The sequence below is a fragment of the Aquarana catesbeiana genome, linkage group LG12 (assembly GCF_042186555.1).
Source record: "Aquarana catesbeiana isolate 2022-GZ linkage group LG12, ASM4218655v1, whole genome shotgun sequence".
Lineage (NCBI taxonomy): Eukaryota > Metazoa > Chordata > Amphibia > Anura > Ranidae > Aquarana > Aquarana catesbeiana.
Window position 1 is genome coordinate 219,919,606 of NC_133335.1, and position 16,425 is coordinate 219,936,030.

General features: G+C 42.0%; 1 protein-coding gene across 1 annotated transcript in view; it reads left to right on the top strand.

Annotated features, from left to right (window-relative positions):
• Positions 1-16,425, top strand: part of FASN (fatty acid synthase) — a 145,845-nt gene that overhangs the window by 23,126 nt on the left and 106,294 nt on the right. The window contains exons 2-5 of the mRNA XM_073606706.1: positions 6,820-6,953; positions 12,239-12,391; positions 15,486-15,659; positions 15,747-15,947. Of these exons, the coding sequence (XP_073462807.1) occupies positions 6,827-6,953; positions 12,239-12,391; positions 15,486-15,659; positions 15,747-15,947 (655 nt within the window). The 5' untranslated portion in view covers positions 6,820-6,826. The remainder of the gene's footprint in view (positions 1-6,819; positions 6,954-12,238; positions 12,392-15,485; positions 15,660-15,746; positions 15,948-16,425) is intronic.

The window sequence follows — 16,425 nt, forward strand, 5'->3', positions numbered from 1 at the left end:
GATCCATGCCGAGGGAGCTGACATTTTCCCTCGGCGTGTCTTCACAGTGCCGGAAGCCACGATGTCGTCACTCCCGCGCGCACTTCTTTCCGGCAAGGTCTGGCGTCTGCCGGACTTCCAGCCGAGAATCCCCGGAGCACATGTGCCGCTGAAGTCAGCGGCTCATTGCGAGGGGAATATAACCGGTTTAGGAGATATTCTTTTTATCTACAGGTAAGCCTTATTATAGGCTTACCTGTAGGTAAAAGTTAAAAAAAAATGACTATACTACCGCTTTAACATCAGGGGCGATCAAAGGGTTAAATGTGTTCCCTGGGAGTGCTTTCTAACTGTGGGGGAGGTGCTTTGACTAGGGGAAGACAGAGATCTGTATTCCTGCTTAGCAGAAGCACAAGCTCTCCATCTTCCGATCTCACAGAACAGCGATCTGCCTTGTTTAGATAGGCAGACCACCATTTCTGCCTCTCTCGGGGACGATCGCGGGGTGCCGGCGAACTTCGGGACCACCGGACCCGCTGATTGGCTCCCGCTGTGTCCAGTGACAGCGGGAGCGGGTTGCGCCTGCACGCCCCAGACCCGGAACTACAAATCACGTACGTGATTGCGATCAGGAGGGCCGCCCTGCCGCAGTATATCTACGTGGGACGGCCCAGAAGAGGTTAAAAAAAAACAACTCAGTAGCCATACTACAACACTTTATCTCACCTTTAAACCTATATATATATACACAAGTGTGTAGTTTCAATATTTGCTTAAGCTACTTAAACAGTACCGATTTTAGATAAGTGAATGTCATTACAGGGCTTTTGTATTTAAATGACATAATTTTCATCAACTGGAACGCACTATAAAAGAGTTAAAGCTGAACTCCGGGCATTAAAAAAAAAAACAACTTTAATTAAAAAATGTATTCATTAATAGCCACAAAGGATATCATGTGTGCGCCTAATGCGTTCACAAACCCAGATATTACCTTGTAATAGAAGTAGTGATGCGGTGCATAGCCTGTGCAGAGAGCAGGGCTGTGGGAGGGGCTTAGTAGTCCACTCTCTTACAGTCTGCCTGCAGAAAACTATAGAAGGGGGCGGAGACAAGACCAGTCACCCTGCTCCATAGAGAGAGAGCAGCAGTGAGCGGTCTTTATCACAGGAAGCTGCTGCACAGAGAAAAAGTGTCACACTGGATTAAATGCAAAGATCTGGAAGAAAAAAAAAAAAAAAAAAGCACACTGGATTTCAAGGAGGAATACACATAGCTCCTGTATTTACACAATATTTGCTTATCCCAGAGTTCAGATTGTAATATCCCTGTGTGAAAATGTCAGCATTTTCAAGAGATTATCAGAAAGAAGATATGTAGAACGAAGGCGATTATAACAGGAAGAAATCATTTCCTGTACATATCTCTCTTCCTCCTCCGATTAACTAACAGAGCAGAACTAAAAACTGGGACTTTGTGTCCTGCTATTACCTACAATTGCATCTTACGTAGATCATTACTACAACAGATAACGTGCTGTAACAACGAGAGTTACACAGTATCAACAGTCATACGTGGCATCATATGTGTGCGCAGCCTATTGCATTAGGGTGTGCACCCCAAAGCTCAAACATATATGTGTGTGCATGTGTATATATGTGGAAGGTGTCAGTAGAGCAGTGAATGGTGTCATAAGGGCAGATATTGGTGGTGGCAGTAGGGCAGATACAATATTATTTTAATAATTTTTTACATTTTTTAGAATAAAAAAAATAGATTTGTTTTATTTGGTGAAATATTAGGGGACTAAACATTGGAAAAATGCACCACACGGGGTTATTAGGGTGTGCCCAGGCATACCTGGCACACCCTGTGCGCACGCCTGTGCATGGCGTTGCTCACTCTGTTATATAACACATGCAATGAGGTTGATTTACCGAATGCAGAATGACTGTGCACTTTGCAAAGTTGCTCCAGAGCTTAGTAAATGAGGTGAATCTTCACTCTGAAAAATACGCAGTCTATTTTTGCTGTTAGTAAATCAGCCATAGTGTCACCATACACATTACAATCTGACGTACAACCAACACTGGATGTAATATGAGGACCTACCGAAACGATTCAATAAATCTGTAGCCAATCAGGTAGGCCCTAGCACTAATTTGCAATAAATAACCAATCATATGCATGGAAAATTAAAAAAAAAAAAAAAAAAAAACTGCATTTTTGCTTGCACATGATTGGATGGTGGAAATCAGAGTAGCTCTGCCTCATTTACTAAGCTCTGAAGCTTTTTGCTTTTGCTTTAGTCTTTTTTTTTTTTTCTGCCTTTAATAAATCAACCCCAAATGTTTCTTTGTGTTTTGGGTATAGCATAGCTCCCAACTGTCCCTGATTTGGAGGGACTGTCCCTGATTTGGAGCAATGTCCCTCTGTCCTTCATTCCTCCTCATTTGTCCCTCATTTTGGTCTGATCTATATAGATGTATATAAAATGCACTTTTTATTTTTAACCTCCCTGACGGTTTTCCCGAGTGTGGCTCGGGGGTTAAATTTCAGCACCATTAGCGGTAACCCCGAGCCACACTCGGGATTACATCTCAGGATCCTGGTGCGGCTTTACTTACCTTGTCCTCAGGATCCTGCGATGTCCCCCCCGCGCTGTCTGCGGGCTCTGTCCTTCCAAGCCTCTCTGTGCCCGCCTCCGTTCCCTGCGAGCGGCGCAACGCACGGGGGCGGAGCCTGGCGGCAATTTAAAAAAAATGTAAAAATCATAACACATACAGTACTGTAATCTTACAGATTACAGTACTGTATGAAATCATTTCACTTCCCTTTTGTCCCCAGTGCTTTGGCCCATGCCCTGCATGCAGTTTTATATTATATATACTGTTCTTTCTGCCTGGAAACTTGAGATTGCCCATAGCAACCAAAAAGTGTCCCTTTACGTCAAAAGTGGCTTTAGACCAGCTAGAAAACAGCGATAGTAAATTAGAATCACTTGCAGAATTGAGCGATAGTGAATCATGGGGAAATTTATTTTATTATTAATATATATATATATATATATATATATATATATATATATATATATTTTTTTTTTTTTTTAATTATTTATATTTATTTATTATATTATAATTTATGATTTAGTGTTTCAAACTTCATCATACCCGGGATATCTACTAGACTCTTGGTGGACAGATCCAAGTGTGTTATTGCTAAGAATTACAGGCCTACAATATAAAACGCCAAATTTCCATGCAAAATAATTGTACCGCTTTCAGCACCTAAAATCCGAAATAATCATACCGCCAGGGAGGTTAAGGAGCAAGTGGTCACTGCCTGTAGGGCCTCTTCCCACTGATCCTCATCTAGTGGGCCTACGTCCACTTCCCACTTCATTTTCACTGTCGTGGGGTGTTTTGTAAGATACCGGTGAAGCAGTATACTATAGCTTTGGGATATAAACCCCTTTGAGGTCTCTGCTGCCTTAAGCTGAGAGAAGAGACGCAAAAATCTGAAATAATCATACCGCCAGTGAGGTTAAAGAAGTGTTTCCCGGAGCTAAACCTTTCATCCAAATTCTAAATTGCTGCATTTGTACATTTTAAAAGCCAATATAAAGGAATAGTAGTGGTAAAAAAAAAAAAAAGTCCTTGTGGATTTAATAAACCTTTTTTTTTTTCTTTTGGTTAATTCTCCTTTAAGGGGGTGTGGCAGGGGGCGTGTCTTATGCCTACATACATTTGTTAGTAGGTGTCCCTCATTCCCATCTCAGAATGTTGGGAGGTGTGGGTATAGTGCTCATTTAGGAATCGAACATTCCCCCCCCGATTGTTAGTGAATTCGCTTTTCAGCACCCTGGACAAGGGTGGGACACAACGGAAGCTTGGCTAACAGTAGGATGACCTATAGGGGTTGATTTACTAAAGGCAAATAGACTGTGCAGTTGCTCCAGAGCTTAGTAAATGAGGTAAAGCTTCACTTTGCAAAGAATACCTAATCACGTACAAGGAAAAAAAAAAAAAAAAAAAAAAGCATTTTTGCTTGCGCATGATTGGATGATGGAAGTCAGCAGAGTTTCCCCTCTTTTACTAAGCTCTGGATCACAGTCTATTCGCCTTTAGTAAATGGACCCCCATAGTAAATATACAACCCCCTCCACCATGCTCCTCTAAAATAATACCCGGGAGGGGGGAAAAACATGTAATACTGTTCCATTCACATGACTGTGTACCTAGGCATTTGAACAACTGATCTCATATTCTACACACGTGGGTATAAGGAGCGCTGTTCTGCACATTTACAGTGCCTTGAAAAAGTATTCACACCCCTTGCAATTTTTTCCACATTTTGTCATGTTACAACCAAAAAACGTAAATGTATTTTATTGGGATTTTATGTGATAGACCAACACATAGTGGCACATAATTGTGAAGTGGAAGGAAAATGATAAATTGTTTTTAACATTTTTTACAAATAAATATGTGAAAAGTGTGGGGTACATTTGTATTCAGCCCCCTTTACTCTGATACCCCTAACTAAAATCTAGTGGAACCAATTGTCTTCAGAAATCACCTAATTAGTAAATAGAGTCTACCTGTGTGTAAGTTGAAATCTCAGTATAAATACAGCTGTTCTGTGAAGCCCTCAGAGGTTTTTTAGGGAACCTTAGTGAACAAACAGCATCATGAAGGCCAAGGAACACACCAGACAGATCAGGGAAAAAGTTGTGGAGAAGTTTGAAGCAGGGTTAGGTTATCAAAAGAATATCCCAAGCTTTGAACATCTCACGGAGCTCTGTTCAATCCATCATCAGAAAATGGAAAGAGTATGGCACAACTGTAAACCTACCAAGACATGGCCGTCCACCTAAACTGACAGGCTGGGCAAGGAGAGCATTAATCAGAGAAGAGGTCCATGGTAACTCTGGAGGAGCTGCAGAGATCCACAGCTCAGGTGGGAGAATCTGTCCACAGGACAACTATTAGTCGTGCTCTCCACACATCTGGCCTTTACGGAAAAGTGGCAAGAAGAAAGCTTTTTTTGTAAGAAAGTCATAAGAAGCCCCGTTTGCAGTTTGCGAGAAGCCATGTGGAGGACACAGCAAACATGTGGAAGAAGGTGCTCTGGTCAGATGGAACCAAAATTTAACTTTTTGGCCTAAAAGTAAAATGCTATGTGTGGCGGAAAAAACTAACACTGTACATCACCCTGAACACACCATCCCCACCGTGAAACATGGTGGTGGCAGCATCATGTTGTGGGGATGTATTTCTTCAGCAGGGACAGGGAAGCTGGTCAGTGTTGATGGGAAGATGGATGGAGCCAAATACAGGGCAATCTTAGGAGAAAACCTATTGCAAAAGACTTGAGACTGGGGCGGAGGTTCACCTTCCAGCAGGACAACGACCCTAAACATACAGCCAGAGCTACAATGGAATGGTTTAGATCAAAGCATATTCATGTGTTAGAATGGCCCAGTCAAAGTCCAGACCTAAATCCAATTGAGAATCTGTGGCAAGACTTGAAAATTGCTGTTCACAGACGCTCTCCATCCAATCTGACAGAACTTGAGATATTTTGCAATGAAGAATGGGCAAAAATGTCCCTCTCTAGATGTGCAAAGCTGGTAGATACATCCCCAAAAAAGACTTGCAGCTGTAATTGCAGTGAAAGGTTCTACAAAGTATTGACTTCGGGGGGCGCCATACAAATGTACACCACACTTTTCACATATTTATTGGTAAAGAATTTGGAAAACCATTTCTCATTTTCCTTCCACTTCACAATTATGGGCCAGTTTGTGTTGGTCTATGACATAAAATCCCAATAAAATACATTGACGTTTTTGGCTGCAACATGACAAAATGTGGAAAATTTTAAGGGGTATGAATACTTTTTTAAGGCACTGTATTTATTAAAGATACTTTATATAGCACCATCAATTTACACCGTGCTTTACCTATACATTGTACATTCAGTCCCTGCCTTCAAGGAGCTTACAATCTAAGGCCCATAACTCACATTCATACACACACATACTGGGGCCAATTTAGACAGGAGCCCCCATAGGTTCTTGTGGCCCCATACAAGACACACATTCAAATATCACCCATTAGATGAGGGTTTTGACTTATTGGATTTGTGGTTTTATGGGAGCGTATAGTGTGAGGGTGGAAAAGGCAAATTCCCTTGCAACGTGCAACTTCCCTTAGAAGGTGTACAGCCTATTTGTCTGTAGCAAACCAACCCCCCCCCCCCCACCCCCCCACGAGTGGTTGAAAATGCAGAATTTCACTCTATTGAATTAGTCAATAGATAGCTTTGCTTGTATTTATTAAAAAAAAAAAATCAGAGCTATTCGTCCTGGGACTGCATGTACATTCGTTCTGTGCGATTGGGGGCAAAAATGTAATATGATTATGCTTTTATCTCTCTAGGTCGTTCAAAAACAAAAGTGTATGTAAAAGGTTGTAGGTGAAAGTGTTGATCAGAAGAGTCACAAGACTCTCTCTCTCTATATCAGGGATATGCAATTAGCGGACCTCCAGCTGTTGCAGAACTACAAGTCCCATGAGGCATAGCAAGACTCTGAGAGCCACAAGCATGAAACCCAGAGGCATGATGGGAGTTGTAGTTTTGCAACAGCTGGAGGTCCACTAATTGCATATCCCTGCTCTATAAGTTTGGAAAACACCCAATCATCAGACTGTGGGGCTCTGTATATAAAATTGACTATGCCTTTTGTTCAACCTGTGCAATATTGTTTTACTGAATTTACGCTATTTTTATTTTACATGTTACATGTTAACGCCGAAGTCTTCTTGTTGTCCGCAGAATAACCATGGAGGAAATAGTGATAGCTGGAATTGCTGGGAGGCTCCCAGAATCAGACAATCTACAGGAGTTCTGGGACAACCTCATACAAGGAGTGGATTTGGTCACAGAGGATGACAGAAGGTGGAAGCCAGGTGAGTCCCTTTTGTCCCTGGTGGGGAACGGGGCAAGCTGTTGTATGTAAGATGTGCATGCACCTAGAGGTGATCCTACCTGCAGCAGCCATTCACCATCCAATGCCCAGCCGTAATGACTGGTGAAGCCTTAACACTTCTTCTAGGGAAGTGTCAGTGCTTGCCTCTCAGCCCCACCCACACACATTCCTATTGGCCCATGACCTTGATAGCCAGCCCCCTAGGAGCCTGCATCACATATCTGCAGTCATTTTCCTCCTTTCCTCCTCAGGGTCAGAGCCCCTACAATAACGAAATACATTTTGCTCTGTATATCTTGTTTTTGTACACCAGTAAGACTCATGCAGGTAAAGTAAGTAAAAAGGCTGCTACATTAACCACTTGACAACTGGGCACTTATACCCCCCTCGTGACCAGACCAATTTTCAGCATTCGGTGCTCTCACACTTTGAATGACAATTACTCAGTCATGTAATACTGTACCCAAATTAATTTTTTGTCCTTTTTTTTCATACAAATAGAGCTTTCTTTTGGTGGTATTTGATCACCTCTGGGTTTTTTATTTTTTGCGCTATAAATGAAAAAACACTGAAAATTTTGAAAAAAAAACACATTTTTCTTTGTTTCTGGCCACAATTTATACTGCTACATATCTTTGGTAAAAATAACCCAAATTAGTGGATATTATTTGGTCTTTGTAAAAGTTATAGAGTCTACAAGCTGTGGTGCAAATCATAAAAAATTAATCACACCTGATGTACTGGTGGCCTAACTCATTTCTTGCGACCCGAACAAGTCAGGAAAGTACAAATACCCCCCAAATGACCCTTTTTTGAAAGCAGACATTCCAAGGTATTTAGTAAGATGCATGGTGAGGTTTTTGATGTTGTCATTTTTTCCCACAATTCTTTGCAAAATGAAGATTTTTTTTCCCACAAAATTGTCATTGTAATAGGTTATTTCTCTCACATGGCATGTGTATACCACAAATAACACCCCAAAATACATTCTGCTATTCCTCCTGAGTATTATGATACCACATGTGGGACTTTTTCACAGCCTGGCCACATAGAGAGGCCCAACATGCTGTGAGCACCGTCAGGTGTTCTAGGAGCATAAATTACACATCTAACTTGTTGACTACCTATTACACTTTTGAAGGCCCTAGAGCACCAAGACAATGACACGTGACACTGATGTGGCACTGATGACAAATGGCACTGATACGTGGCACTGATGTTGCACTAATGACAGATGGCACTAATACGTGGCACTGATGACACGTGACACTGAAAACAGATGGCACTAATATGTGGCACTGATGACATGTGGCACTGATGACAGATGGCACTAATACGTGGCACTGATGACAGATAGCACTAATACGTGGCACTGATGACAGATGGCACTAATATGTGGCACTGATGACAGATGGCACTAATACGTGGCACTGATGACATGTGACACTGATGACAGATGGCACTGATAGTGGCACTGATGACACATGACACTGATAACAGATGGCACGTGACACTGACAGGTGGCACTGATGACAGATGGCACTGATACGTGGCACTGATGACAGATGGCACTAATGACACGTGACACTGATGACACTAATATGTGGCACTGATGACAGATGGCACTAATACCTGGCACTGATGAAAGATGGCACTAATATGTGGCACTGATGACAGATGGCACTTATACGTGGCTCTGATGACAGATGGCACTTATACGTGGCACTGATGACAGATGGCACTTATACATGGCATTGGGGACAGATGGCAGTGGGGACAGATGGCAGTGGGGACAGATGGCAGTAGGGACAGGTGGCACTGACAGGTACTGTGGTCACTTTATTTTCGTTTTTTTTTTTTTTTTTTTCTGACACTCACCGCTGCAGCCGTTAGCTCTTCCTCCTCACACGTGGTCTCTGTGTGAGGAGGGAGAGCCGTCAATGAGAGATGATCTCATATGTTTACATATGAGATCATCTCTCTTCAGAAGCTCCGATCGCGCTGTAAACGGCCGCTGTGATTGGCCATTTACAGTGATCTGTGACTGACTGTGTCCAAGGGACACGGCCAGCACAGAATCTCCCCGATGTGCGCATCGTGGAAGTAAACAGGAGGACGTCCAGGGACGCCCTCCCGGCAATTGGCGTCCGCGCTGTAGCCGTCTTTAGGCTAAAGCGCGGATGCCTAGTGGTTAATATGCTGTTTATCACCCTACATGACAACAATAAAGCACCTTTGTTTATTAAAAAAAAAAAAAAAAGTCTGTTACATAAAATCAATGTACCAATAGGACTGGTTCTTCCATTCGGGTGTATGGTCCTTCTGAAAAGTGATCTGCATTGGATCGCTTCTTCAGTGGTAGTTTTAGAGCCAGTTTACAGGCTTTCAGAAGGCAATACTGCCACTTCCTGAATGCCTGGTTTTCTGTTTTGTTTTTGTTTTTTTATCCCAAGAGTATTTGTGGGACGGTCCCATTGACTTTAGTGAGCAAGTTTGGCAAGCTGCACCCATTGGCAGACTTGAGATGCTGAATTTAAATTGCCGCACTGCGAAGCATAACGGTTGCGTCAATGTGAACAGAGCGACCACCGTGTCACCTTGTAGTTCGTCAGTCATGCAGGGCGGTAAAAACACTGTTTAACCGCCGTTTTTTTTACCAGCCACCTGTGTGGCACATCAATTGTTCAGTCCTATTAGCACAGAGTCTGGGTATGTAATGAACATGTATGACCGCCCCAATGTGCGTAATTATATAGTGGATAGAAACAAGATTTTTTTTAAAACCCATACACTTATTAGGAAGCAAAAAAACTTTAGCATAAACCCGTTAATATACACATTTATTTTTTTTACCAAAGACATGCAACATGGCCTAAATTTATGAAGAAATTAAATTTTTTTCATTGGATATGCTTTATAACAGAAAGTAGAAAATGTTGTTATTATTTTTTTATTATACAGGATTTATATAGCGCCAACAGTTTACAGTGCTTTACAACTTGAGGGTAGACAGTACAAATACAATACACTTTAATACAGTAGGAATCAGAGGACCCTGCTCCTTAGAGCTTACACTCTAATGCCCTGTACACACGATAGGATTTTCCGACAACAAAACCGTGGATTTTTTTCAGACAAATGTTGGCTCAAACTTGTCTTGCATACACACGGTCACACAAATGTTGTCAGAAATTCCAAACGTCAAGAACGCGGTGACGTACAACACGTACGACGAGCCGAGAAAAACGAAGTTCAATAGCCAGTGCGGCTCTTCTGCTTGATTCCGAGCAAGCGTGTAATTTTGTGCGTCGGAATTGTGTACACACAATCGGAATTTCCGACAAATGGATTTTTTTTGTCGGAAAATTTGAGATCCAGATCTCATATTTTGTTTGGCGGAAATTCCGACGGAAAATGTCCGATGGAGCCTACACATGGTCGGAATTTCCGACAACAAGCTCCCACCAAATATTTGTTGTCGGAAAATCCCTTCGTGTGTACAGGGCATAGGAGGGAAGGTCAAGAGGTGATAACTGTGGGGGATGTGCTGATGGAGAAAACAAATGTACAGTTGATAGGTGGGGGCCAGATAGGCTTCCCTGAAGAGATGAGTTTTTAGGGATCGTCTGAAAGTGGACAAAGTAGGAGAAAGTCGGACAGATTGGGGTAGAGCATTCCAAAGGATGGGAGAGGCTCAGGAGAAGTCCTGGAGGCGAGCATGGGATGAGTTGACAAGTGAGTTAGAGAGCAGGAGGTCTTGGGAGGAGCGAAGAGAACAATTTGGTTGGTATTTCGAGACCAGGTTAGTGATGTAGCTGGGGGCTAGGTTGTGAATGGCTTTGTAAGTTATTGTTAGGATCTTGAATTTAATTTGTTGGTTGAGCGGCAGCCAATGGAGGGATCGGCAGAGGGGTATAGCAGACGCTGAGCGGTTTGTGAGGTGGGTGAGCCGGGCAGCAGCGTTCATGATGGACTGAAGTGGGGATAGTTGATATAAATTACAAGTCCGCGCTCAGGAATCAAAAGGGTTGCAGCCTGCCTCTAATTAGTTCCCAATGGGACTATTTAAGTATATATAGAAAAAATGGGGAAATGGCGCTACCCTATTAGGACCTATTATAGCCAGTGGCACAGATATAAGTGGGGATAGCTTATTAGAGGTAAGCCAGTGAGGAGGGAGTTGCAGTAGTTGAGGCAGCAGATGACCAGGGAGTGGTCACCACCAAGCTTTGTGGTGACATTGGTTAGGAAGGGGCGTATCTTGGAGATGTTGCGGAGGTTGAGATGTCAAATTTTGGATAGCGATTGGATGTGGGGCCAAAAGGTTAATTCAGAGTCCGGGATTACATCTAGGACCCTGACGTGGGGGGACAAGTTGATAGTGATAGTTACGCTGTTGATTTTGACATAGAAATTAGGGGAAGTGGCACGTAGGGGAGGAAATATCATGAGCTCGGTTTTGGATAGGTTGAGTAAGAGGAAGTGATGTGACATCCAGGCTGATATGTCTGCTAGTAAGTTGGTGACGTGTGAGGAGACAGATGGAGAGAGCTGGAGGGTGGGGATATAGATTTGGGTGTCATCAGCGTAGAGATGATATTGAAAGCCATGGGAGGCAATGAACTGACCCAGGGAGGTGGTGTAGATTGAGAAAAGTAGAGGTCCAAGAACAGAACCTTGGGGGACCCAGACGGAGAAAGGAAGAGGAGAGGAGGAAATAGAGTTGTAAGTGACACTGAAGGAGCGGTGGGATAGATAGGATGAGAACCAGCGAAGAGTACAGTCACTGAGACCAAAGGAGTGGAGTTTTTTTGGAGGAGGGGTGGTCCACTGTGCAAAAGGCAGCAGAGAGGTCCTGGAAAAGTAGTACAGAATAGTGTCCATTGGTTTTACCCGTTAGTAGGTAATTTGTGAGTTTAAGGAGAGCAGTTTTCATGAAGTGTTGAGGGCAAAATGCACTCAAATAAACAAAATTTTGTTTTTTTCCAAAATTTTCAGCCTTCTTTCATGTATATAATAAAAAAATACCACCAAAAGAAAGCTCTATTTGTATGAAAAAAATGATATACATTTACTTTTGGATACAGTGTTGCATGTTCACGCAATTACCAGTTAAAACTGAGCAGTGCTGAATAGCAAAAAATGGTCTGGTCATAAAGGGGGTAAAACCCTCTGGAGGTCAAGTGCTTAAGGTCACCAATGTTGTATCAGGGGTGCAAAAGAAGTCACTCCCTTTCATTGTATTCATTGATTTATGTTCCTCAGGTCTGTACGGATTGCCAGCTAGGAATGGAAAACTTAAAGAAATCAACAAGTTTGATGCGTCATTCTTTGGTGTCCACCCCAAGCAAGCTCACACCATGGACCCACAGCTCCGCTTACTTTTAGAAGTTTCCTATGAAGCCATAGTAGATGGAGGTAAGAGAGATGAAAATTTGGGCTGAACCAATATATTGATAAAGAGTGATTAAAGACTTTGCCATGATAAGTATGCTCAATTTTCCTTATTGTCATGGCCAGCCAATTTAGGCTGTCTGCTGTTTCTTAGATTATCTTTGGTCTGGTTTAAGTTTCTCTTTGACACTCAACCTTAGCCATTCTTTGGCAGTTCACTGCTGTATTCTCCTTCCTCCCATGCTTTTTAGAGCTGACATCATTGTGAACATAGGAACCTTAATACATCATTAGATTGAGAAAACTTTGGTCATTTAAAAGCAAGATAGGCTTGGAGGCTTTATATACTACAAGGCATTTTTACTTCACCTAAAAAGGTCAGCTTTTACTAAAAGAAGACAGGGCACATTTTTGGATTTATTAGGTGTAGTAAATGCCAGGTGTATTCAGAGAATATAACAGAGCATAGCACACCGGAGTATAACAGACCTGGAAGAACAAGTTCAAGGTATCGACGTAACGTTTCCTATTATGTTACCACGCAACAACCATAACACTGAAGGGTATCATAATGCTACTAAGGAAATAATTATTTTCTTCTGCAATGCTAACAGCCTGACATTGTTGGCCTTCCATGAAAAAATGCTTCATCCCAATTTATAGCGTAATGTTGTTTTTTTCTTTTTTAAATTATGGTTATTTATACATAAGGAACATACAAAAGAAGTGACAGTATACATATAGATTACATAAGCAACGTGGTGATCAGAAATCCCATAGTTCACTATAGTAAGTTTCCAAATAGCTGACATGTAAACATACTAGTAGTAAACTGGGCAATATGTATCTAACTTTTCTATAGGATCTCCTAATTTAGAAGACAACACATTATGGATGTGAATGCTGTCTGATTAAGGAAATCACACCCCAGTGTATGGATATTATTGAACTACTTAGGAGTGGAGTGGGATGGTGTTAATAAGTATAGGGATCTAGGTGGGGTGGAGTGGAAGTGGTATAGTGGAGGAGAGTCCAGGAAAGGTGACAGGAAAGACATGGGGAGAGGAGATGGTATAAGGGGTGGAGGACGAGTAGATGAGTGAATAGATGTCTCTCCCTATCAACACCCGATGGCCGCCCATGCACAGCTCTTGAGCATTATTAGGGTTGCGAGGAGCTATTGCGCAGGAGAGCCTCAAACTCAGAGGTGGATGCCGATTTAGTCCAGTAGAATCAAGTTTTCCAAAATTTGTCATGTGCTCCCTTGTGAGAAGAAACAAGGTCCTCCACTTGACGTATGCAATTTAATCTAATTTTGGCCAACCACAGTGAAGATCAGAGGAGCACCAGGTATGCATATCCAGTATACAGCTCCCGTGTTAATCAAGTGAGGGAGGGCTGAGGTTTTGTAAGTTTCCCTTGGTATGGAGTTGTGATGTATGAGAATAAAGGCCAGGTCAAAGGGATCTGTAATTGTTTTTTGAGGATATATGCTAAACTTTCTTCCAAAATGAATTAAGAATGTCACAGGGCCATAAGAGGTGTAGCATGTACTCTATTTCTTGACCACATCTCCAGCATCTGGGGGAGTTTGGAGTTTGAATATTCAGGGTTGATTTCTTTCAAGATTGACTGGTTTGATTGTCTTGCCATCCAAGGGACTTTCAAGAGTCTTCTTCAACACCATAGTTCAAAAGCATCAATTCTCCGGCATTCAGCCTTCCTTATGGTCCAGGTTACTACTGGGAATACCATAGCTTTGACTATGCAGCACTTTGTCGGTAGGGTGATGTCTCTGCTTTTAAAAATGTTGTCTAGGTTTGCCATTGCTTTCCTCCTCAAGAAGCAAGCTTCTCTTAATTCCATGGCTACAATCACCATCTGCCATGATCTTGGAGCCTAGGAAGATAAAATCTGTCACTGTTTCCATTACTTCACCTTATATTTGCCAAGGAGTGATGGGACCGGTTGCTATGATCTTAGTTTTATTAATGTTCAATTTCAGGCCAGCTTTTGCTCTCTCCTTTTTCACCTTCATTAAGAGACTCTTTAGTTCTTCTTCACTTTCTGCCATTAGTGTGGTATCGCCTGCATATCTCAGATTGTTGATATTCCTCCCGCCGATCTTAATTCAGGCTTTTGATTTGTCAATCTTGGTATTTCGCATGATGTACTCTTCATATAGGTTAAATAAGTAGGATGACGATATACATCCTTGCCGCACTCTTTTCTTTTTTTTTTTTTTGAACCAGTTGGTTATTCCATGTCCTGTTCTAACAGTTTCTTCTTGACTTGCATTCAATATTTTCAGAAGACAGGTGAGGTGGTCTGGTATTCCCATTTCTTTCAGTATTTGCCACATGTTGTTGTAGACATTCTTCTGGAACTCCATTGCTTTCTCTGCTTTCTCTTGCTTTCTTGATTTTGCTCTGTTGTGATGAGCGGTATTTGTAGATCCCATTGCCACTTAGTTAAAAATGTAGTGGTATAATCTTGTGGTGGGGAATTGATCAAAGAGTGCATTAAATAGACTAGGTGCCTGAGTGGTTCTGGTTGTGTGCATTCATCTTTGTAGTGTTGTGGGCACATAAATTCTCACGCTTTGGTTCTAAAAAAGAGAACTGGGCTGTGGGCCAAAATCCTAGACTTCCCAGTCTGGGATCAGTCGACACTTGTTCCAGAGAGGGCTATTGTTGATTAACAAAAAAGTGTTGTGCTCTGAACATCCAGGAACGGCTCGGTTTGAGACATTTTGGGTCATTTGGCTAGAAAAAGTTGGGTTTCCCAGAATAGGGGAAAAATGGGGATGGTGAAGGCGAGAGGACCTTCCTCTGAAAAGTCAAAAGTCATTGGTACACTGCCCAGGTCATACCAGTGGTAGAGTTGGCCTTGAGCTGAGGTGGGATGTCATGGGAACAACAATGTAGGGTTGACAAAGGAATGTTTGTATTCCATGATTCTACTTTGAGCCAGAAAAATAGCTGTATTTCCCATTAAATCAAACTATATTTTTTGACTGCACTATAGAAATTAAAAGAAAGTTCTGTTTAGCTGCAGTTGTCAACAGGAACGGTTCGTCTTTCCTTATGTCTCCTTTGTTTTTTTTTCTTGCTTCTAGGAATTAATCCATCAGATCTACGTGGTACAAAAACAGGGGTCTGGGTAGGTGTCAGTGGGTCAGAAGCAGGTGAAGCTTTCAGTCGTGATCCAGAAGAACTGCTCGGGTACAGCATGACGGGATGCCAACGTGCCATGTTTGCCAACCGTATATCTTATTTCTTTGACTTCAAGGGTAAACTTTGTTGCATCTATATACTACTTACCATTACTGGAGGGTCTTTGATTTTTGTTCACATTCTATTTGTTTGTCTTCTTTTAGGGCCCAGTTTGGCCATAGACACAGCATGCTCCTCAAGTTTATTGGCATTAGAAAATGCCTACAAGGCTATCTACCATGGGCAGTGCGATGCAGCCATTGTAGGTGGTGTGAACCTATTATTGAAACCCAACACATCAGTTCAGTTTATGAAACTTGGGATGTTGAGCCCCGATGGGACCTGCAAGTCTTTTGATGCCTCAGGTAGGTAAACAGTGACACCTGTGTAGGACATCTATTAAGATCTGGTCAACAATCTCCGACTGCTCAATTTTGCTACATTAATTCAAACAAGATCCACTGAAGCTAAAATAAAGGCTCCATTGCATGGTTGACATACACTTTCACATATCGAGACAAATCACGTTTTATCTTTATTGCTATGCTGTATATTATCATCTATTTTAGGCCAGCTAAAGGCTGGGGAGATGCTTAAGCTGGCTACACATTACACTTTTTTTTTGTTGTTCAATTTTCTTTAGATTTACCATCAACTACACTGAGCAAAATTATAAACGCAACACTTTTGTGTTTGCCCCTGTTTATCATGAGCTGAACTTAAAGATCTACGACTTTTTTTATGTACACAAAAGGCCTATTTCTCTCAAATATTGTTCACAAATCTGTCTAAATCTGTGTTAGTGAGCACTACTCCTTTGCCGAGATAATCAATCCACCTCCA